The sequence below is a fragment of the Acomys russatus genome, chromosome 23 (assembly GCF_903995435.1).
Source record: "Acomys russatus chromosome 23, mAcoRus1.1, whole genome shotgun sequence".
Taxonomy (NCBI): domain Eukaryota; kingdom Metazoa; phylum Chordata; class Mammalia; order Rodentia; family Muridae; genus Acomys; species Acomys russatus.
In genome coordinates, this window is record NC_067159.1 from 57,551,036 (window position 1) to 57,574,949 (window position 23,914).

Below are 23,914 nucleotides of genomic sequence, written 5' to 3' on the forward strand. Positions count from 1 at the left end.
GGTTTTATTTTTAATCATTGAAACTGTGGAGACGTTTTTGAATGACAAGGGTAAATAGGATTTCATAAGGCAAGCAAAATGCCCGCAAGATTAGAATAGGACACTGCAGTTTCCCATGGTGTGTATAATTGATGCATAATTGAATAGTGGGAAAAATCTTAGATTTCTGGAAGGAGGAAGATACCTATTCCCTTCATCCAAACATGGCTGGCCTAAAGCTCTAGACACATGCGCCTCTCTTTGAATATACATTTCAAGTACATGAACTCCAGGCATGCGCACACATGGAACTGTGGCATGTTAATGGGAAGCAAGGGCAGGTGAAACGGTTCTCATCAATAGGACAGACCGTGTGTTCACTCCACAGCCTGGGCGACGGTAACTTCTCCCTGCTTGTCCTCTTCTCCCCATAGAAATCCTTGTGCGGGTCCGCTGCTGCCTTCATGCGGGTCCGTGTTCTGGCTTCGTTCAGTTCTCTCCTTGACTTCAGGCTACTGAGAAGTCATTAGAAAATCAGTGACTTCGGGTCCATCATGAAGCCCTCAAAGAAGCACCAAGAAGACCTGTGGCATGGTGACACCTGTCACTGAGTGACATGTTCCTTTCGGATACATGTTTTACAACTTTGATTATTTTTTTTCCCCCACTGAGCAACACCCAGCAAGTTAAAAAATGAGTGACACTGATTACTCAGGATAGTGCGGGCTTTTCATAAAGCTGAACCAAAATACACCCTGGCTGTCTGAAACATATTATTTGGTAGTATTTCTTAGAAAATAGTCACTCAGGTCTGTAGGCTTTTCTGATCTGCCTCTCACAGCAGAAGTGCTCGCCTTTGACAGCAAGGGCTGACAGATACTTCCTGTCAGCTGACCGGCCTCTCAGGCTATGGGAATTCTTTGCCCTAACTGAAATTTTAAACTTTCAAGGGTTTTTTGTTGTCATGTAGTAGTCTATTTGCCTTTCCATTCAAGAACAATTCTACCATTTCGATGATTAAAAAAAGAAAAAAAAAAACAACACTAAATGAATTGCAGTGGTTTGATGTGGAAGTAGGAGGGGCTTATGACCCAGGATCTACATGCTCGGTTTTCTGACACTAATTAGACATGAGAATGATCTGTCTCCATATCCCCTCTCGTAGTCAATGTCATCTTTGCCAAAACTCACATCTCCTTCAGAACTTACTTTGGCTGTATTATCCCCCATTGCAAGCAATACTATTGAAAAAGGACTGAAAAGGCATGAAAAATAACCAGTATTGGTTTAACCTACTCATTGTGACTATATAAAAGATATTAAGAGCACTTTAGAATTCACCGAGTGTTTACTTGTTTTGCTTAATATTTTTTACCAGTCTGTGATTTTATAGAATAAGGTGCTTTCCAGATAAGAACCTAAAACTTTCATCAGTTTTCAAGAATGAATTAGATACTATAAGACATTCAAAATGTGCCCAGTAAATAGAAGATTTTATTTTATTTTATTTTATTTTATTATTTAAAAAGCTCAGTGTCACTGCCGAGGTCTGACCCATGACTTCTTTAAACACTAGTGACTCAAACATTCTTAACACTGGGACAGCCATTTGCTCTGGGCTCTAGACCTTTCTACACATACCATCATCTAATATTGACTTCTGGTTATCTCATGGCCATGTCATATTCTAAACTGACTCTGTGTCACAAAGGATGTAGTGACCTGCAGTGGTCAGGCAGGAGCATCCAACCGTGCAGCTGGAAACCTAGGAGCAATTGTAACATCCCCAACTTCCCTTCCCCTTCATCCCTCCTCTCACCCACTCTATCCCTTTCTGTGCTCATTAACTCCTTTCAGCCCTCTCTCCTCTTATATACCCATCTCTCTGACCCTGCTCCTGACCCTCAGCTCATCGCTTCAGTGTTCCCAGCTGCTCCTAGCTCTGTATCCAGTCCCACTCCAGGACCAGCCCAGAGTTGCAGCCAAAATCCGGTCTTATCTTGGCTGTGCTGTTGGTTTATTTTTTGCTGCGTGTGGGATGTTGTTTGTCCTGTTCTGGCCTGGTGCACTGCCCTTCTCTCACTTCCTGGCTGAGAGCAGTGGTGACTGGAAGTTCCCTCTCATCTTTACTGCTGCCTTCTGGCTTTCAGTGTCTCCTGTTCCCTTTAATGTCCACCTGGCCTGGCTGCTAACATTCCAGCCATCATTGTCAGGAGTCTTTTCCCTCCTTCTGACCTTCAGGGTTTCTCTGTGTGTTCATCATCTGTTACTCCTCAAGTTTCATGAACGATCAATCATTCCGTTACTGACTTGTTGAGCAAACTGCCAAGTTTCTTGCTTCTTACTTCTGCCAAGTCCCTTTTGTCTGGCTTTTAAATGTCCAACTCGGCAGCAATGTTATTGGGTTCTTTACCTCTGTCTAAATGTACAGCGTTCTCCGTATAGTAAGGGTCCGCAATTCCTCCTGTTCATGAAATCAGAACAACTCATGAATGAAGCCCCGTTTGGATCTGACCGCACTGATGATGGAGTCATGAGGTAGAAGTTGGATTGGAGTGGTGGAGCTGGGCAGCTATAAGGCAACAGAAGCCCTGTTCCCGCCTAGCTCCCCCAGTAAAGCCTCAACTAAAAGATAATGAGATGCTTTTACAGTGAGGCAGCAATGTTCTAGCCAACGGTCCGTGACAGGACTAACCACAAGGCAAGGAGCAGTCCGAAAGGGAGACGATAACTTCCAGTTTAAACTGGTTCTGAGTAAGCATTCAGTAGGAAGGAAACATTTTAAACTCACCAGCAATGAGAAAGTTGACAGAAAACAGCCAAGAGCTGGCAGGATAGATGAAGGGGGGACCCAGATGCTACGGGCTTCCTCCTCCAGGGCATCTCTCATAGCTTTTCAGACTTTATGTTGCTGTAGCAAATCTTGTTCCTTCATCCTCTTTTTGTCTTGTTAAGGTTTTTTTTTTCCTTCCCACAGGGTTCAAGAACTGGAGACCCTCATAGCAATGGCTTTAAGAGCTGTGAATGGTCTCATGCTTCTAACTTAGGTCCTTTGTAGTCTCCTCTTTCAATTATCGTAGCAATTTAAAGAAAAAGAGAAATACAAATGGTTGCCAGTGAACTAAAGGATTTTGTCCCTGGGGGATCCAGTGATCACTGTGATTGAAAGAACCTGGCTTTCCATTTGCAGACTTGGGTGAAAAAAAATACAGTGACAACATACATGGTCCCAATTCCTCTACTCTCCAGGTGACAGGTGACAGAAAGTTCAGTCAAGCCTCAGTTGCCTGCACATCGTAGCCAGTGTGAATGGTGCCCACCATCCTCCACCCCTGCTGTCTGTGTTCACAAACAGTTGGCCAGGACAGTTTTGCCAGAAATGATTCGCCAAGCCACACACTGGGTCCACCTGCTGTTTGTTTAAGGTCAGGTATGGCCCACAGGCTTGCCCAGGCCACTCCTGTACAAAATGACTCCATCTGTCCACCCATAAAATTGCTATGAGCTGTCAAAAGATACTGTGAGAATCCTCCAAGGCTCACACACTGCTGTGTTCAGAGCCTTTTGGATGGGCAAGCAACTGTAGGAGTGCCTCACATGGTTCCTGCAACCTCAAGTCAAAATAATGCAGTCTCTCTCCCCAACTCTCTGTCTCCACATTCCTATTTTTCTCTTATAATCCATTGGCTTGTCAGAATGCCTTGTGGCTACTAGCCCCATGCATCAGACTGTACCACCCTCGGCAGCTGGACGTGTCTTCTAGTGAGCCGCAGGCACACAAGACTTGCATTTGTAAAAGTTCTCTGGTGGAAACAATGTGTGCCTTTCTCAGTGGAAAAAAAAAAAAAGAGTAGTTAGGAGGTCTATCTATGGACCTGTGTCCATAGACATCACTCATTTCTCCTTTTTTTTTTTTTTTTTTTTTCCTGTTTTGGTGGCACTGAGCAAGAGAGCAATGAGAAATCAAATTCACATAACTAATTCAGAATGAGTGAGGTAGAGCTATGGTCAGACCCAAGCTCGGCAAACAGCTTCCTCACTGTTCTCCAATTCTACGGAGACTCTCCAAGTTCCTGAAGTGGCTACAGTGTTATCTCACAAAAGTTAACATAGGTCACAGAAAAAAATTATCAACAATAAGCTTAACGGGTTTTTGAAAGCACTCACTGAAAGCTGGCACTGTAGTAATTGACCCCTGGGGATTACCTTATAGTCACTGAAGAGGCAGCAGGGGGCGCCAGCAGCACTCTCCGACAGTGAGAAAGGAGAAGACACCAACCAGTTAGAGAAGCTGGCATTTTACTCTTGGGACTGGAGGTGTTGGATGAAGTTCACGGGTGCCAAAGAGATGGTTAAAAGCAGAACTCATCAGAGATGCCTTCAAAGAGGCACAGATGCTCTTCTGTTAAACAGTTTTGTGCATATATATCATATATGTATATATATTTGTTATTTAACCCCTACTCATCATCTCTCTCTTCTCTCTCTCTCTCTCTCTCTCTCTCTCTCTCTCTCTCTCTCTCTCTCTCTCTCTCTCTCTCCTTCCTACTTTCCTATCTTTTAAAATGTGTGACCCATTGAGTTTAATTGTAGTTTCTTGCTCAAACATGAGTGGGAGCTTTTTTTTTTCATTTTATTATTTTATTCATATTACATCTCGATTGTTAGCCCTTCCCCTGTTTCCTCCCATTCTTCCCTCCCTCCCACTTCCCCCCTTCTCCCCTCCCCTATGTCTGTGATTGAGGGAGACCTCCTCCCCCTATATATGCTCTCAGAATATCAAATCTCTTCTTGGTAACTTGCTATCCTTCCTCTGAGTGCCGCCAGGCCTCCCCATTCAGGGGACGTGGTCAGAAAAGGAGCACCAGAGTTCGTGTGAGAGTCAGATCTTATTTACTAGAGTAAAGCAACTTATGAAGGCTACACCACTGAAGAAAATGGCACCCCCTCCCCAACAGCCTTCACTGCCCTGGTCTGCAGAGGTGGGCAGGGCCTGGTGGGCCCCTCCCTCACCCGTATGGAAGCATTGAGGGGCCCAGTCTTGTTAAGCCATTTGAAGCTACCACAGCTGCACCAGGTCAATGCGTGTGATGCCCAGGTCATAGTCTAAAGATGTTGCTTTTCTGTGCCTCTCTCCAGCCTCTGCTGCTTATATCCCTTGTGCCTCCTCTTCTGTGATGGCCTCTGAGCCTTGGAGGGTTGTTACAGCATTTTGCCATCACTTATTCTCAGCATGTTGGCTGGTTCCACTTTCTGTGTTAAAAAGCCTCTCTGATGAAGGCTGGATGCAGCACTAGTCTAGGAGTAAAGTAAAATAAAAACATGGATTTAGCTGTCTGGTAAAACTAAATAAATAATCAAAGAATGTTTCCATAACAATATTGAGTGTATTGAAGAGAAGTTTCACCAAATACCTTCCTTAGTCCATCTTAACAGAGGTAAAGGACAGAATCACCCTGGAAAATCTTTCCCTAAAATTCTTTGATCAGTGTACTTCATATGAAGAGTACGTATGAATCCCAGCTGCAAGAACTATTCTATATTCAGCAATGTTCAATAATTGTTTGTCCTATAAATCAGAAACTGTCAACAAGGACTTAAACACAATCTCAGATGTTATAATATATTTACAGAGATAATTGCCCTATTTTTTTTAATAAAGGGTTGTAGTGGTAGGCTACAGAAATGGTAATAATTGTGGAATATAATTTGTATACTATAAAATAGTTATGTATAGTCCTTTATTATTATAAACACCATAAGAATCTAATTATATCAACTCATAGCGTAGGCCATTGGGCACTATATAGGTCTACAGATGGTTTTTGTCATGAAGATGTGAGAGGGGCAGATTAGCAATGCAAGCCTATGATGTATGGCACTATCCTATGCACAGTATACAATATGCGTACCATAGTATTTCCAGAGTGCACAGTTGTGACAGTTTGTAGAGTCTGATAACTATGTGTCCATCTGCACACTCATATAAATGTATGAACACACGTACACATATGAACATGTTTACGTAGCCTGTGTGAACACTTGTGAGTGTAGCTGAGCATCCGTGTGTGAGTTGCATGCACATCACAGTGATCCCAGCGCAGTCTGTCTGGGAGTCTTTGGAAGGCGGCTTCTGGCTTCTGTCAATCCATGAAGTGTTGTTGGACTCAGAGGGTGGGAGCACATGGATGGCGGGACTTGCTGAGGTTTTCAGTCTCGGGTACATGCTATGCTTCCTCTGTGTGCACTCTCTCACTCATTTCCATGAGTCCCTAGGGTATATTTCCTCATAAGCCCTTGTATAATGGAGCCAGGAATTACAGTTTCAAAACGTTGAACTACTTGGGGCCAGTAAGATGCCTCAGCAGGTAAAGGCCCTCACAGCCAAGTGTGAAGACCCAAGTCTGATCACCAGGATGCACACACTGGACAGAGAAAAACAGTTCCTGCACATTGTCCTCAGACCTCCATATGCATGTGCTCCTGAACACACACACACAAACACAAACACACATACACACACACAGTGATACATAGATGATACATACATACATACATACATACATGATAGATAGATGGTAGATACATAGATAGATAGATATTTTAATAATCACCTGGTGTCTCACTCCTTACTATTGTCCAAAGCTGCCCTTCTAATACACCAATTTTTATGACAAAGCTCCTCACTAATACAGATGCCAATATTCATGTTTTTCAGGTAAAATCTGCTTGTTAACGCTGGTTATTTCTGCCTTTTACATGTGTTTCTGCTCAGTGAAACTAGCTGTTGCCTGGGTCAAACCCAACCATCAGCAACAGAGCTGAGGAGCACTGTGGTTGCACTCACTTGTTAGTTCTGGTCAGTGTCCTTTTTCTATGTAAATGTGAATTCTAATAAGAAAGTTCTATGACAATCCTAACTATAAATAGCATGTCCTGGACACCCACTAAGCCTCATGCCCTGCGCTAAGCTGCAAGGGCAGAAAAGGAATCTGGGTCGGCTTTTGTTTTGCCTTTCTCATATGAACAATTTCAGAAGAAAAAAAATTCCCTTTGATTTCTAGAAATGTGTACACTAGATGGGAAGAGAAGTCACTGATAGAAGTGAAATATGTTTAGTGTTTACCAAATGGGAGGATTATCTAATTTTTTATCTTTGTATTTGTAATATAAATAGCTAAACTAACAAAATTTTTCTCATTTGATATCAGGCTTTCTACTGAAAAATCTTAAGACTATCATATTTTAAATAATTGAGAAAATGATATTTAGTATTGTGAAATGAGTTTTTCTAGTAATGGAATATTCTGGAAACTGAAGTGTAGCTTGATGGAATTTGGCAGAAGCAAACATGGGAGCACTGCTTTTGACATTTGTAATTAATTTCATACAAATATTTGTTTAATCTGACAATATGGTTTAATCACTAAGGTGAAATTGGAAGTTACCACCACTGAGTGATGGTCTAAAAGCTAATAAATTCAGTTCATAAACATTATGTACATGCTAGTTGTAATAACTTACTGTCCACACCAAATCTTTATAAGCATTGTAATTAAATATAAAATGCACATTAGAATTATTATGAGTAATTAGGGCAACATAACAAGTATGCGTGAAAGTCCCAAAGCTCATTAAAACATTAAAAGACAAAACTTGCTTTACCCAATGTTCCTGCATATTCTGTATGGATAAAGTCAATGCTGAGTGATCTGAGTTTTGGGTTGTTTATGAATTTGAACATTTAGTTGAGTTACCAAACATAGATTTTTTTTCCATTTAGAAGAAATAGAAGATATGTGTGGGCATGTACACACACACACACACACACACACACACATGCACACACACACAAACACACACGCATGCACACACACACACGCACACACACGCACACACACAGATCACAGTAAGATGTACTGTTTGATGCCATGACCAGTACGCCTCACAGCATAAAGAATATAAGAGCATTTTCTGCAGACGGCTGGAGATAAGTTCTGGCTACATGGCTCTCACACGCCGGGAATCCCAGCTTGGGGTGGTCAGTTTCTTTTTCTGGCCTCCATGAGCAGCCACACACCTTAGGCCACCAGGCTGCGGGGCATCCGTGAAACACACTGCAAAGGGCTTGTAGATGAAGCCAGGTACGGGCATCCTCAGCCCAGCTGTGCTGTCTTGCAGCATAGTCACACATGTCCTCCATGAGATTCACATTAAAGTGTGGTGAACTCAAGTCCAGACAGAGAACCTGTACTGGGGACATAGACAGAATGGCAAGAGCAGGGAGCCACAGCCCGCGGTGTTTCAGAACCTCCTGCCTGGTCTCCTGGATAAGTAAACAACTTGCTTCTAATAAACTCATTGTACACAGACTGGGTTTTAAATCCCACCTTTCAGTTTACACACAAAGTAGAATAGGTTACCAGAATTATAACATACTTCAAATTCAACTAAAGGAACTATTTTTTGGTCAAAATAAACTGTAGATCCTGAACAAGCGTATCCGTTTATTTAATTATAATATTGTTCCCTGTGTCTATAATATGTAATTTCAGGAAAAGCTTCAGCTTTAAAAATCTAAAGTTTAGGTGAAATTATAGGTTAATAATAAGAAGGAACTCCATTTCTAGATCTTTACTCATTAAAAATCATTGAGAAATGTACGTTATTGGGAAATAGCATTGTTATACATATTAAATATATAATAAAAGGTATTTGATTATTATTTTACTCCTTGAACACAGTCCACAGTCATCAGAACTCCTTGGGGAATTAATCTATATTGCATTGAAAAGTCCTAGGAAGGGGCTGGTAAAATGGATCAAACCATGAAGCCACTGGCTAAACAAGCGTGAGAACCTGAGTGCCACCCAGAGTTCAGTCCCTTTAAGTCATCTTCTGACCACTACATACTATGCGATGGAAGCATGACAGTGTGCATGCATGTGTGTGCTCACATGAATGCAAGTGCACGCCCATATGTGCGTGCACACGCACACACATACATACATAAATTTAAGTGTAAAATAATTTTTCAAAGGAAAGTTCTGGAGGGGTGGACTGTAGAAAGGAGCTTCTCTATACAATCTGTGGCTTTGGAGAGTAGAAATCAATAGAATAAACATGAAGTTGCTGGATGACACGAGGAAATAAATGTCTATCTAAGTGTCCAAGTGGAGTTCACATGGTTCTTAGGCACTGAGGACGCCCCCACAATGGCCCCATCTGTGTCTGCCCAGGACAACCTCTTCCTGGCCATGCCTCATTTTCAAACCACGCACTCACTGTCACTCTTGATGCCATGGCTAGCCTGTCCTCTGCATATACCTTCACTGACATATTTTCTACTCTGAACTCCTCTGGAATCTATATTTCTTTTAAACACCTCATGTTTTTAAAGATATTTTGTTATTTTTTATATATACATTTATATTATTACACATATATACAATAAACTGCCTACATCAAGAAGAACCATGAAACAATCAGGAATTATATAAATATTACATTCATAGTATTTTGGCTATTTGTATTTGGCAGCCCTGAAAAAAAAATATCTTTTCTATTTTGGTGCATCTAAAATTCTGAATGTAAATCGATATCTATCATATCACCTCATTATCAACATAAAACATCTATCTATACCTAAAAACATCTTATCCCCTAAACAACTATGCCTAATTGTAAAACTGAACTATCTGGTCTTCAACCCCATCAGAGAATTGAGAAGGAATTAAATTGATTACCTGAGTACACAAGGAGTGCAGGTTAGTAGCTTCCCAAATGAGAAGATGATAGATACAGTTTGTGGCCTGAGCAGTCACCTAAAACTTTCTATAATGTTGGGGCATCATCTTCAGCCTTCTGGCTCAATATATCTGACAGACATATTTGTGAGACAGGAACTATTGAGGACTTGCTTACCCTGTCTAGGCAGAGTTTGGCAGTTGACTCTGCCTACATCCAAGCTTGCCCTTTTTTAGGCAGAAATCCGTCTGTGGTAGAAATGAGGACATTTGTCCAGTGGCTTGTTTGCCACATTGAAGCCATCTCCATAAGGAGGTTGTTTGACACTCATCATCCTCTTTGAAGTAGACTGGCTATTGCCAGGAGGTAACCTGTCTCATTCTCTATGAATCTTTAAAATAATAAAAACATTTTAAAATGCCATATTCTGTATGTCTCAAGTTTTTAAAGATCTTATCTAACTATTTTACCTTATCTTTCTATAGAATCATATCTACATGTTGTATCTAAGATATATATTCTTGTGATAAAAATAGACTAGTAATTGATAACTTCCTAGGATTCAATGAAGCTGAAGACATGACATAGCCAAACTTATGGGGGACAATGAAAGCAGTGCTAAGAGGAAAGCTCATAGCACTAAGTGCCTTTATAAAGAAACTGGAGAGTTCCCATACTAGTAACTTAACAGCACACCTGAAAATTCTAGAACAAAAAGAAGCAGACACACCCTAGAGGAGTAGACAGCTGGAAATCATCAAACTCAGAGCTGAAATCAGTAAATTGGAAACAAGGAAAACAATTCAAAGAATCAATGGAACCAAGAGCCGGTTCTTTGAGAAAATCAACAAGATTGACAAACCTTTAGCCAAACTCACTAAAAGGCAGAGGGAGAGTATTCAAGACAACAAAATTAGAAATGAAAAGGGAGACATAGCGACAGACACTGAGGAAATCCAGAGAATCATCAGGTCTTACTTCAAAAGCTGATATGCCACAAAATTTGAAAACCTAAAAGAAGTGGACAATTTTCTTGATAGCTACCAACTACCAAAATTGAATCAAGATCAAGTAAACAAATAGTCCTATAACACCTAAAAATATAGAAGCAGCCATCAAAATCTCCCAACAACAACAACAACAGCAACAAAAGCCCAGGACCAGATGGATTCAGCACAGAATTCTACTAGATCTTCAGAGAAGAGATAATACCAATTCTCTTCAAACTGTTCCACAAAATAGAAACAGAAGGAACATTACCGAACTCATTCTATAAGGCCACGGTCACCTTGATACCTAAACCACATAAAGTCTCAACAAAGACAGTTTCAGACCAATTTCTCTTATGAACATCGACACAAAAATACTCAATAAGATACTCACAAACCGAATTCAGAAACACATCAAAGCTATCATTCACCATGAACAAGTAGGCTTCTTCCCAGACATAGGCACTTTACTTTAACAGAGAATAAAGCAGACTTCTGTGAGGGCAGCCTCATATCTCTTTGATTTTGGTGTGTAGGAAACATTGGACATGAATGACTTTGGAGGCCTCTATGTAGACAATAGTCTGGATAATTCCTTAGCAAATACACACACATACTCACACACACAAGCATGCACACGCATGCACGCGCGCGCACACACACATGCACGCACGCACTCGCATATGAGTTGCAGTTTCCCTAGCTCCACAGATTGATAACGTGACCATGCTGCTCTGTGAACTACAGAGTTGCAGCAGCAGGAAGAGACACCCCAGCGGGAGGAGGACTCTGGCAAGTATTTGCTACTGTAGTCACATTGTTGTGGCCATAGCTGACGAAGAGCATCTCTGGCCACGTGGCTGTCTATTAATCTGTTCTTCTTGAACTGTGTCAGTGGGATATAAAAACCAAACGTGAGGGAGGGTCCTCCAGAATTCTGCTGCCTAGGTGTGGCATTCCGACATCCATGTTGACAGTACTCTACGTAATACTGTACAACACACAATAATGAGGGTCTAATGTCAGCTATTTTATTTCCTTTGCTCATTATCATACCTAAGTGCAGTATTTAATATTTTAACTATATATGAGTGTGTGAGAGAGAGAGACAGAGACAGAGAGGAGACCAAAATAGTAAGACATTATTATACAGTAGAACTTATCAAGCCTGTGAACGTGTCATTGGTCTTCCCTGACACATATTGCTAAAGAACCTGAGAAATGTTTTGTTTGTTTAGTTTGCTTTGCTTAATCCCATATGGTCTAAGCACACAATAGAAATGCCACAGGGATGTTCTTAGACCATAAGACTGGAGTTAGGATGTCTTCCATCTAGATTCTTACAGCCTCTTGTTTACCATAAAGTTATCCTGAAAACCAGCACTATTGTTTCATTCAAACCTTACTTTATTGGACACAAAAATTGTGACTCTGAAATGGGCAGAGTGGGCTAGTAGCTGCTACACAGGCACAGAGTGGGGTGCCCCAGGCATTTCCATCTCCTTTGATACATAGTTTTTCAGCTTGAGATGCTAGCTTCTCACTGGTCCTCACACTTTTAACCTTGCTGTGCTTGTCTGTTGTTCTCAATGTATCATTCTGAGTTTTCCCATTAAAACACATGAAATCCTCCATCGCTGCAGAGGCCTACATTGTTGGTCACCCCAGTCATCCCTCTCTTGTTCTTAACTCAGGTTCAATTCATCGGAGACCTGTGAGGCCGCAGCGATGCATCCCCACCATCCACCACACTGTGTCATTTTTCTTGCACCTTCTCCAAGACCATTTAGAGCATGCTGCCTGAGGAGGCCCATTCAAGGCCTTCTTCTTGGCACTCTTGCGTCTGGGGTATCTATTTTTCTGGGTCTTCAGGGTGGCCTACTTCCTCATTTTCTTTCATCCCCTTTAGAGAAGACCCCTCAATCTCATTCTATGGAATTAGAAGCCCAATGACCTCTGCCTATGACTGCTTCCCTATCTTACAAGTCTTACTGCCAACACCAATAATCACAGCATCGCAGTGTGAATCCCTTTGTTTGGCAGTTGTCACTCTCATTAGACTATACAATCCACAAGGGAAGACTCTTAATTCAATGCCACATCCTTATAACGATGGCTGAAAGCGGGCACTTGATAAATCTTAAAACATCATAACTGTTTGGTGATAAAAAGATTAAGTAACAACAAAAAATAATAACTATTCATTTCTTTGTACTACAAAATGCTTGTGTTGATGTTGGCAAGGAAGATGTCCTAGCACCAGTACTCTGGCCTGAGACCATTCCTGTGGCGTTGCCATTGTATGCTAAAAGCAGTTGGTGTATTTTAAACACAAGCATGAGTCTCTCAGGACTTGGCAATGTTTTCTGAAGATAGCAATGTACTCGTCATAGAGCTGTTGTTGAACAAGAAGCTTTTCCGAGTGGGAGCGTGAACACAGGGGCTCGAGGAGTTTGCAGTGAGGGGCACACAGTGAGACTGAGATCAGGAATAGGGAGTCAGCCTCATTAAATAAATATTTGTGAGAAGGGGGTGGAGTCTGGACATTTCCTGACAGGTTTTTTTTTTTTTTTTTTATGAGTTGTTCTTGTTGAAATCAAGTTCCTTTTTTGTCAGTCAGACTTTTTCTTTCTTGACACACTCTTCAGTTGTCAAACTACTTTGCTGCCAGGCAGGTTTTTGTCATCCCATGTTTTTATTTAATCACTGTAGGATTTTTTTTCCCTGTAAAATGTTTCTAGTCCCAAATAAACTCACAGCACTACCTCTTTTGAAAATTATATTTTCCCCACCATCCTCCCACATCTCTTGATTTCTTGTGGTTTGATGTTTGCTGGTGGCACACCTCCTGCCTGTCTTCTCACCGCTGTACACCTCCTGCCTGTCTTCTCACCGCTGCACACCTCCTGCCTGTCTTCTCACCGCTGCACACCTCCTGCCTGTCTTCTCACCGCTGCACACCTCCTGCCTGTCTTCTCACCGCTGCACACCTCCTGCCTGTCTTCTCACCGCTGCACACCTCCTGCCTGTCTTCTCACCGCTGCACACCTCCTGCCTGTCTTCTCACCGCTGCACACCTCCTGCCTGTCTTCTCACTGCTGCACACCTCCTGCCTGTCTTCTCACTGCCTTGCTCCTCCTTAAGCTTGCTCTCATTTGCTTCTCTTTCCAAATTAACAGAACATCAAACATGGCAGTTTTGAAATAAAGATAAAAAATACCCCCCTATTCTACAATGGATCCCACTAGATCCTACTAGGTCATCATCTGTGGGTTCATGACAGGTCTATGCACACTTTTGTATCTTTGCTCTGGGCATGTGGAAACAGCACACCACAGCTCCCCCAGAATACAAAGATGTACAGATGAACATTTCACACCTCAGAATATATGGAGTCAATGTGATTCTGGTTAACAGGCTCATTTCATCACTAGGGGCACACTTATGTGTCACTGAGGAGCTAGCCTTGACCTCATGCCCACTCCCTGATTCTGGGTTCCTTCATATGTGAGTGGCAGCAACCAGCAATAGCCACACCATCCCCTCCTTGATGGACTTCCATTTCGAAGCATGAGTCACAGACCTCCCCTCCCTGGAGCAGTGAGGAAAGTAACCAACACCCTAAGGAGCTTGTGGTCTTCATTTGGGGAGATGCCCCCCATGGGACATGTATTCTGTAATCTTGCTAGACTTCCATCCTCCCCTCCCCTCGGGCATTTGGTATAGAGGGCAGAAAGGAGAAGTGAGCAGTTTACAATACCTGTCCTTCATATAAACTATGTTTTTTTAACTTCTCTTTTTCTCATGGTTACTCAGGGTTTCTTTTCTCCTTCTGTAAGGCTGTATGTTGAATTATTCTTTAGTATGCATTAACAATATGAATTATTCATTTCTCAGAATTAAACAATTTAACAACTGAATTTTAATCAACTTCTTAATGTTCTATTTTTAAGATTATTGAAGGCCACAGTAACCAAAGGAAATAATAAGCCATTCAGTCAACTAAGAGACTGATTCTGTCCCTCTTCTGGAAACAGTCCCCTCCTTGACACTCCTTGGAAAAAACTGGGACTTTGGTCAGACAGAAATGACCCCATGAGAATCCCAAGAAAGGAGTCTACCCATCGCCAATGCTACTGGTGTCACCAATGCTACAGGTGTCACTGATTAGACCGAAGCAAGAGTCTTACATGGGAAACTTATTACAACCACATTTTGAGACTAATACCAGTCTTTCTCTCTGAACTATAGTGTTAACTAGAGAAATTCTTTTTAATAACACTTTTATGAATTTTCAGAGAATTGTCATTCAATGTGTCTTGATCATATTCGCCTCTTCCTCATTCCCCAACTCCTCCCAGGTCCCTGGTTTTTTTAGTGTCTTTTTGACTGTCCCTCAGCACATGTCCTGGTTCTTTGGCTCTTAAGATCTTTCCATTCCACCTCCTCTTCTACAGTGTTCCCCAAGGCTTACACCTAGGGGTTTTTCTTTAAACATATTAATTATGGCTGGAATTTTCTCCTGTAAAAAAGAAAATTACTTCATCAAGTGCTTAACTGAATCAATGCATTGATTTAAAAATGTCCAGGCAAAGGACTCACCAGCACAACGCATGACTTTCTGAAAGATGTACCTTTGTTCTACATGTATTTTTCCTGCTCTAGCTCATCTTGAAGCCCAAATATCTTATTACCTGGCCAAACAAATATAAGACAAAGTTTATGCTATCTACATTCCCAAAAAGGCCAACTATGTGCTTAAAAAGCAGAATGCATGTGGAATTTTGGAAGTGTGACAACCAATATCACAGACCAACTTCTATTTGACTTAATTACTGGCTTCTAGTACAAGGAAAGCATGCTTGTGAAAAGTCATCTCTGCTTCCTGTCTGTATCTTGACTCAGTCTGTGCTTAGCGAGGGCTCATGTCCCTGGTTCTTGTACTCCTGTGATAACTCCTGCATTAGAGAGTATTTTTATTGACTTCTAAGTGCAAACCACTAAGCTAAGCTCTTCTGAGATCATCTTATACTGCCTGGACAGCAATATAGGGAAGTAGGTAGTATTTATGTTATAGATGAAGAAATTGAGATTTAGAGACATTTACCTTGGTGAGTGCTAGAACTCCACACAACCGCAAGTGTAGGTTTCTTGCCACATACCTCACAAAGGTCTAAAAGTTTAATCTTAGAGAAAGCTAGAGGTGAATGCTGACCAGAGGTTGAACAATACTGTCATCCTCAAATCATGTGGTGATTAGATTTTTGTATGGTGATATGTATTCTTCACATCGTTAAGTCAGAAATAACATGCTACTAAGTACTTGGCTCCCCTTGAAGTTATTTATAAACCACAGACATGTCTTATTTTGAAGTTTGCTGATCTTCTGTTCTGTGTGATTCAGTAGACTGAAATATTGCTGTTGTTTGTGCACTGAGCTTCTACTGTCTTCAGAGAAAGTGTTTCCAGTTATCATCCTCCTCATCTGTGATGGTAATATACAGAAGAGTTGTGCTACAGCTGCCTGTTAGAGCATGTTTCCAGTTGTCCAAGCCCTCTATTAGAATTCTACCTCTACATGTATACATGTGTGTATATATACATATGAGCACAGACGTACACAGACATGCACACACACGCATACACGCACGCACACACACACACACACACACACACACGGATTGAACCTGTCCTCTATGCTGTGATTTCTGTAATCCTTTATTTTCAAAGATTATCTGATGAAGACTGCTTTATTTTAACCTTTAAGTTCTGGAATCCAGATCAAGGGCATCTCTGTTTCCTTACCTATGTTACTTCTGACAAGATGATTCTTCCTGATGACTCTTTGGGTGAAGACAGGCACTCTTTGGATATGCTTCCTTATTGCAGTTCTGTAATTCTCTGCCCATCTGCACATCATTCTGAGGTATGCTGTCAGCGTTTAGCCATCAAATCTCCCAAGCTGCATTTCATCTACCTTGGCTAAGTGATTCTTTGCCATGCACGTGTCTTTGATGGCAAGACCATGAGTAGCCATATCGCCCACTGAGGATGGCAAAAGACACAGTCTTTGGGCTATTGTCATGTCACTAGGAAAATGAGCCTGATTAGGCCTTTAAGTGCCAAGCAGAGCATTTCTGTTGTCTGCACCTGCACAGCCTGCTGTTTTTGATGAAGAACTTTTCATTATCATCTTCCTAGAATGACTGGCTCCACAATGCAAGGAGCTACCCGCACAGTGACAATGAAAAGACCCCTCTTTGCAGAACATCTAATCACACAAGTGTCGAAGGGCGCCTGGTTGGCCTTTGTGCGGGATTTCCCCCACATCTGTGCTTAGCACTTACCTAACATCTGTCTGATGACACTGTTCTGAAAGTCACTGTTTTTCACTGTGCGTGCACTTCAGCTGACAGACAAGTGTGACTTGACAAAGGGCGTTGTGCTCAAATGTCGGAAGTGCACACCTATACATCTACGCCGAGGAACACTCTTCTGCTTGTAAAATTTGAGGGCTCCAGCACTGACTTCTTTTTTTCTACTTTAGTGTTCTTCGAAATCTCAAATTTGAATGAAATCAAGCAGGCTCTGTGAAAAGAAAGTCACAAATACTTGGTGATATCTGTGTGTCCCCTCATGATCTCCTTAGACACAGTCTACATGGCTGGTACAGAGCAGAAATTCACAGGGCGGCATTAATCCATTTTTTAAACATAGAACATTTTAGTGTAGAATTGCTATCTTGGACAAGTTGGTCTAGCATATCTATGGTTTCAGCTCTTACAGGTTTAGTTGGAAATTTAACTAGGCATTCTATTTGTCAAGTGAGTGAGTCACACCCTCAATGCAAATACTTGCAGCTTATTTCTTACTCAAAGTTCCTAAAGGCCATGTGTTACAGGATATTTGATCACATTGTGAACCCCGAGATTGTGTTATTTACTGGAAAAAAACTGCTTCTGGCTGTGATGTGGCTCAGCCCCAGCACACACCTTTAATCCAGGAGCTTTCTGCTTGAATATTGTCAACAATATTACATAAAGTCAACCATTGGTCAAGAGGTGAAGCAAGCAACCAGGTGACAGGAAATAAACATAGGATTCTTAAGAAACAACCATGGAGAGTAAGCAGTCAGGAGGACAGATTGAGAGATGCACAGGAAGTAGAAGGGAGGGGCATGCAGTTTGGGGGGTTTTGAGATGATGTAAGAGAAGAAGGATTCCTTCTGGGACATCGGCTGAGTAGGAAAGCCAGCTGGGGGTGCTTTCTCTGCCTCTCTGGGCTCGTAGGCTTTCATCCTAGCATCTGACTCCTGAGTCATTTTTGGTAAAAATCGAATGGTTGAGTTTTATTTAAAAAAAACAACAGCTACATGGCTCATAAGAGTTTATAAGAACTAAGGAACCTAATTATGCTACACGTCATGGATCATATGACCAAAGACATGGTTTATGCCAGACAGAGCAAAATGAGAAATATGAGCCCATAAATATCCCATGTAGAACCTTCTGGAATTCTATGGTCATATAGATTTTTTTAAACCTCCATCCAGGAAAAGATTCATAATGCTTGTATTGGCAGCATGGCCTGAGAAACACCATGGAAACAAAGCCTGCTTGACACCCTCAGACACTCTGAGGACAGACTAGTGGGGTGTTATTGGCAGCATGGCCTGAGAAGCACCATGGAAACAAAGCCTGCTTGACATCCTCAGACACTCTGAGGACAGACTAGTGGGGTGTAAAGCACCGTGACCTTGAAATTTTTCTAAAATCATCCAGCTCACAAATCCTACCTTCTCTTTGGAGTAGCCCATGACTTTCTCATCATCCTGACAGATGCCAGACCAGCTCTCAGAAGTCCACCTGCTCCACCACTTTTTTTTTGCGGGGGGGGGGGCAAGGTGTTCTAGACAGCAGCCAATGACTTCTCATGGATTTAGGCAAATGCCACTCTTCCACTAAAACACCTGCCAAACCTCATCTCCATGGAACAGCATCTAAAGCTCCCATGCTGGCCTTTCAGACGCTACAGAACCTGGCTTGCAGGAGCATGTGCCTCTATGTCCTCTCAAATACTCTGTGGAAGACACTGACTATTCTTCTGGGTTCAGGGGAGCTAGCCTTAGCTCTTGACCTATTTCTCTTGTGTGTAGACCTACTCCTGGCTCTTTTTCTCACAATTTGATTCCTCCCTCAACTCCTACCACATAAGTAATGAGCTAGGTCATTGCTCTGTATAAAAGGCCACCAGACGTATAAAAGCAATTCTCTTCTTTATGCTGCTTCACGTGCACTGGAGTTTTTCTCCAGTTGTATAGATGATTTTTTAAAATTATTGTTTCCTTAGTTTGATACTGATGGAAAAATGAATAATTAAACAAATAATGTCCCCCCACAAAGTCCTTGCAAAAGATCTACAATAGCATTAAAATGTAATTTGAAATTTCATGTCCATAAGTAAAATCAATAGAGACTTTAGCTCAATTTTTTAACTGTAGCTATGAAATGAAATAAATGCCCATGAGAAATGCTCTCCACACTGAAGGCCCCACATCCCTCAATTCTGGGTCTCACCACACAATATGCACTTGGGACATTTCCTTATGCATATTTCTACTAATATGTTATGCATTCTCTGTCAGCAATTCCATATGACACAGTATTGCTTTTGCGGTCACTGTCCATCAGAGCTGCCCACCTGCTGCCAGATACAGTACTGTCTCTTTAGCTTTGGCTGTAAAGCTCCCGGTGCCCAGCCATCTGCACATTGGACTGTATAAAAGCCTTTTAATGGTGAATTAGATTTTTATTTCACTTCATTACACCTGGGTTTTCAGGCAATGTTTGGGATTTTATGCATTTGTTTGTAATGAGTCATGGCCCCCCTGACAAATGGGAGACTAATTTCACTAACCAGGTTATCGGCAGAAGCTTCTGATGGAGGGCCTGTTGCATATGGTTATTTGTCTTCAATAATAACTGGAAATCATAAAGGATTATAGCTTGTTAGCATGACAAGGCGAGGCTCAGGAAAGCCTGTGAGAGCAGTAGGTGAGAGGCCCCTCACCTGAACCTCTCTCTAGTACGCAGGCACATAGCAACTGATGGGCGTGGGGGAGGCTGTGTTGTAGTTGTCTTGTGTGTCTTTGGATGCATTCCCCAATGTGGCATGATGCTCTGCTTGAGCAAAAGTTTGGGTTTTTTTGAATTAGTCCTTATATTGTATTTCTGTCTATATATGTACATTTATATATCTATTTGCATACACACATATATTACTTCACATATTTTCTCATTTGAACATTTCCAATAAACATTCTTTCATTACTTTCACCAGGTTGTTAAAGAAATATAAACCATTACCTTGCATTTTCCTTAGATTATAACTTAAACTTTACTATTGAGAATAGAGGCGTTATTATTTCAAAATGAAGTATCAGGAGTAGAAAATGATTAATTTAGTTAGATATTTTAAAAAGAAAGACAGTATTCTCTTTTAAGAATGCATACTGTTTTCATAGTCACAAGATACTGGAACTGAACATTAAAGCCTCCACGTGTTATTGCTTTCTATGGAAACTTCAAATGTATCCCCAGTATCTACCCAGGTAATATTTTTAAATTAATTGTATCAACATCTTCACGTTTCTAGTTGTATGGACTCCTCTGCATGGTGCCATTTAAAATCCACTATATAGAAACCTTGACAAAATACAGACACTTATGAAAAGATGCTTTCCTCCAACTGCTAAGATTTGCCATGTGGGTATCCTGGCAAACCTTCCAGTGGTCTGAGCCAATTTCCCTCTCCTCCTGGTATATTCACATCTCACTTTCTTCTGTCAAGATGTCCTGTTGGCCCTCAATGTCTCTATGCATCCCAAGCCCAGCCACATTGCACCAAGCACACTGACCCATCCCTGTGTGCCAGCACAGTGTGGAGTCCCAACGCCTCCCCCTCTTTCCTTCTGCCCTCAGACAGGCCTTTCCTCAGCACAGACACCCACCACCCTTGTAAACCACAGGCCAACTGACATCCCTGTGTTATGTTGTACCATTTTTTTTAATCTCCTCAAACCCTTAAAGTCCTTCCTAGTGCAACCATCATGGCCCTGTCCCTCTTTGTTTCACTAAAATGAGAATTTCTGTAGCATCAGGGGCTCAAACTTAGCTGATCTCTCTACCCGGGAGGCTTTCTTCAACTATCCACAAAGCTAGTACACATATATGCCCATGTGCTCTTTCACGGTCCTTCCTTCTCATGCAGGACTTACAGCTTCTGCATCCGTGCGCACCAGAAAGATCACCTGAGATGTGTACGTGAAACTCTTCTTTGTCCCCTGATATCTTCCTGGTGGTGCCACTGGGAGGATCCCAGGGCCCAAGAAGTGGTCACATGTGCTCCTCAGCATACTACGTCACAGCCCACGTGTCACTTTCTGACACTTTGCATTTTATTGATGACACTTAGCCATGGCATTTACTGTTTGTAGTCTGTCCCCTCCCCACCCACCTGATCTAGGACTCATGCTGGGTTTGTTAAGAATCTGACTTTATTGCACTTTGACAGCTGCCTAGCACATGTTTAAGGCTCAGTGACCGTTTTGGTGAATAAAGCCTGTGGTTTGATTGGTTCTACTAAGTCTCTCAGTGAAAGGAAAGTTGCTTTAGCTGGGGCCACGATGAGGAGAAGGGAGGTCGTAGCATCCAGAACAGGCTTCAGATCTTTGGCAGTGAAGACCATCCAGGGATAGAAAACCAGGTCACAGAGTCACCCACCACACAAGATGATGACGGCATCCCAGACTTCGCTCACCATGGCTGACTTGAAATTCTGCATCCAAGCAGATGTATGATCCTCATGCGTTATTTAATGCCTCTGAACTTGGGCTTTCATCTTGGTAAAATGGGGATAATGCTGTCCAGGCACAGAGCATCACATGAGGAAAGCAAGACCCTGAAGCAGCTGCTCAGCACCAGCTCTGTGATCGCTCAATAACGGAGGGTTGATGGAGTTTGGTTTGACCGGGATATAGATGAGGTGTTCGCCTCACTGTGCTATTTCTCCAATAGAAACCCAGGCAAAATGCATTGCATTTACCCTGTACTCCCTGAGAGCATTCGTCTGTTGTCCAACTTGAAAAATGGAGCTGAAAACGACTGGTCTAGTGTTTGAAGGATAAAACACAGGGGCTGGTATGCTCTGAACTGCCAGGCATGAGATTGCTTTGAATAGAGAAGAAATAGAAACGTGCATGCGTGTGTGTGTGTGTGTGTGTGTGTGTGTGTGTGTGTGTGCGCGCGCGCGCGCGCGCGCACGTGCGCATGCACGTGCACACTCATGCCAACATCATCCTTCCTGAAGATTACTTCTCTCTACCCACCATGGTGTTTTGTTTCTTTTTCAGTTGCTCCTACGATTCAGGAAATTAAATCTGGCACAGTGACCCCCGGACGCAGCGGATTGATAAGGTGTGAGGGTGCAGGTGTGCCGCCGCCGGCCTTCGAATGGTACAAAGGAGAGAAGAAGTAAGGGCTCTGTGAGCATCAGCATGTTCGAAGCACTTTGAGCTAATGTGTTTGTGTTCCAATACTAAGTTTAAGCAATTTTTGTAACTGGCTTGAATGATTCTCCGCAGCCTCTTTATGGGCAAACAGGATGGAGGGACGCACATGGGAGGCATGAGGAGCTAATGGCTTTCCAGAAGAAGTGTCCACATTGGTTTTTATAATCTCAGAAATGGCTGCAAATCCCCTATTGCTGGAACCTTTCCTTTCTCTGCCTTTCTCTTCCCTAGCAACCATGTTTACTTGGAAGGCAACCTGCCTCTAAAGGGCTTGGGCATGGATTTCACAAGGATACTTTAAAAGCAATAGAAGACATAGTCTGTGCTCTGCTTCCTTGATAAGCCAGAGCCCTTGCACCTGCATCGCTCTGCCACAGGAAAGTGTAATGTCCCGTTTCATAGGCTTATGTGTTAGGTATTGCCTCCCTGTCAGACCTGTAGAGGAGTAGGCCTGCGTGGAAACAGGCCTGAGCCAGGGGATTTCAAAGCTATTCTACTTCTGCACGGCATGGCGAATGCCCTCAGGATGTCCCTGTAGTCTTGGCAAGAGCTACTGAGCAAGGGAAGATGTGAGCCAACAGATTTCACTTTATTTCCCAGCAGTAGGCTCAATCTTCTTCGGGTGCTCTTACCAAGCCAGGCACGAAGGCCACTGCGGCTTAGCTGAAGGCTGCCATCCGGGAGGTGTGTGCATTTGCATCTCGCCTCAAATCTAAAGATTGTTTTTTGTTTTTGTTTTTTTTTTAATGTTAAGTAGACTTTTGTGAAACTGCTATTTCTAAGTCTAAATGTTAAACTACATACTGCCATCCATGCCACTGAGCAAATGAGTGCGAGGGTCTCCACAGTCTGATCAGCGTCATAGCTGCTCTCAGTTGACATCTGTAAAGAAGGCTGGTGAAAACCACACAAAACTGGCGAATGAGCATGGGCGTATGCAAGCAGGTGTCTGGGTTTCATTTCATTTGTATGTGAATAGTGTGTGTGTGTGTGTGTGTGTGTGAGTGTGTGTGTGTGAGTGTGTGTGAATGTGTGTGTGTGAGTGTGTGTGTGAGTGTGTGTGTGTGTGTGTGTGTGTGTGTGTGTGTGTGAGAGAGAGAGAAAAATCCATGCCCAGGGTCATTCCATCCAACTTTAATTTCTGAGGCGGTATCTGTGACCTCTCCACCTTGCTTACTGGGACAAGGCCTCTCACTGAAGCAGAATTTACCATTTTGTTTTGGCTGATTGGTCCAGGATGCCCCCATTCCTGTCTTCTAGCTCTGAGGGTATAGGCATTTCCTGCCATTCTGGCTTTTTCTGGGGTGTGATCATGGACTCTCATGATTGGCAAACACTTTACCCCTGAGATATCTATCTCCTTACCCTTCTTGCGCTTACATCAGAACCAGAAGTTCATGTGCAAAAAACAACATTCCATGCCTATAAAATATTAATATTAATAATAAAGGCTACCCTTAACACTCTTAATTCTAAATAACTGTAATTTTACCTAAATTCTTTGAACTGTTTTATATTGCAACTGCATGTAATTGGGGGAGTTTAAATTTCTCAATCATTTCACTAAGTAACTCACGTTATCCACAATTCCAAACCTTCCTCTTAGTGGCTTTATAGAGGCTTCGTGTTT

General features: G+C 42.2%; 1 protein-coding gene across 1 annotated transcript in view; it reads left to right on the forward strand.

Annotated features, from left to right (window-relative positions):
* Negr1 (neuronal growth regulator 1) overlaps window positions 1-23,914 on the forward strand; it is a 710,325-nt gene that overhangs the window by 541,057 nt on the left and 145,354 nt on the right. The window contains exon 5 of the mRNA XM_051165491.1: window positions 22,126-22,246. Coding sequence (XP_051021448.1) covers window positions 22,126-22,246 — 121 coding nt within the window. The remainder of the gene's footprint in view (window positions 1-22,125; window positions 22,247-23,914) is intronic.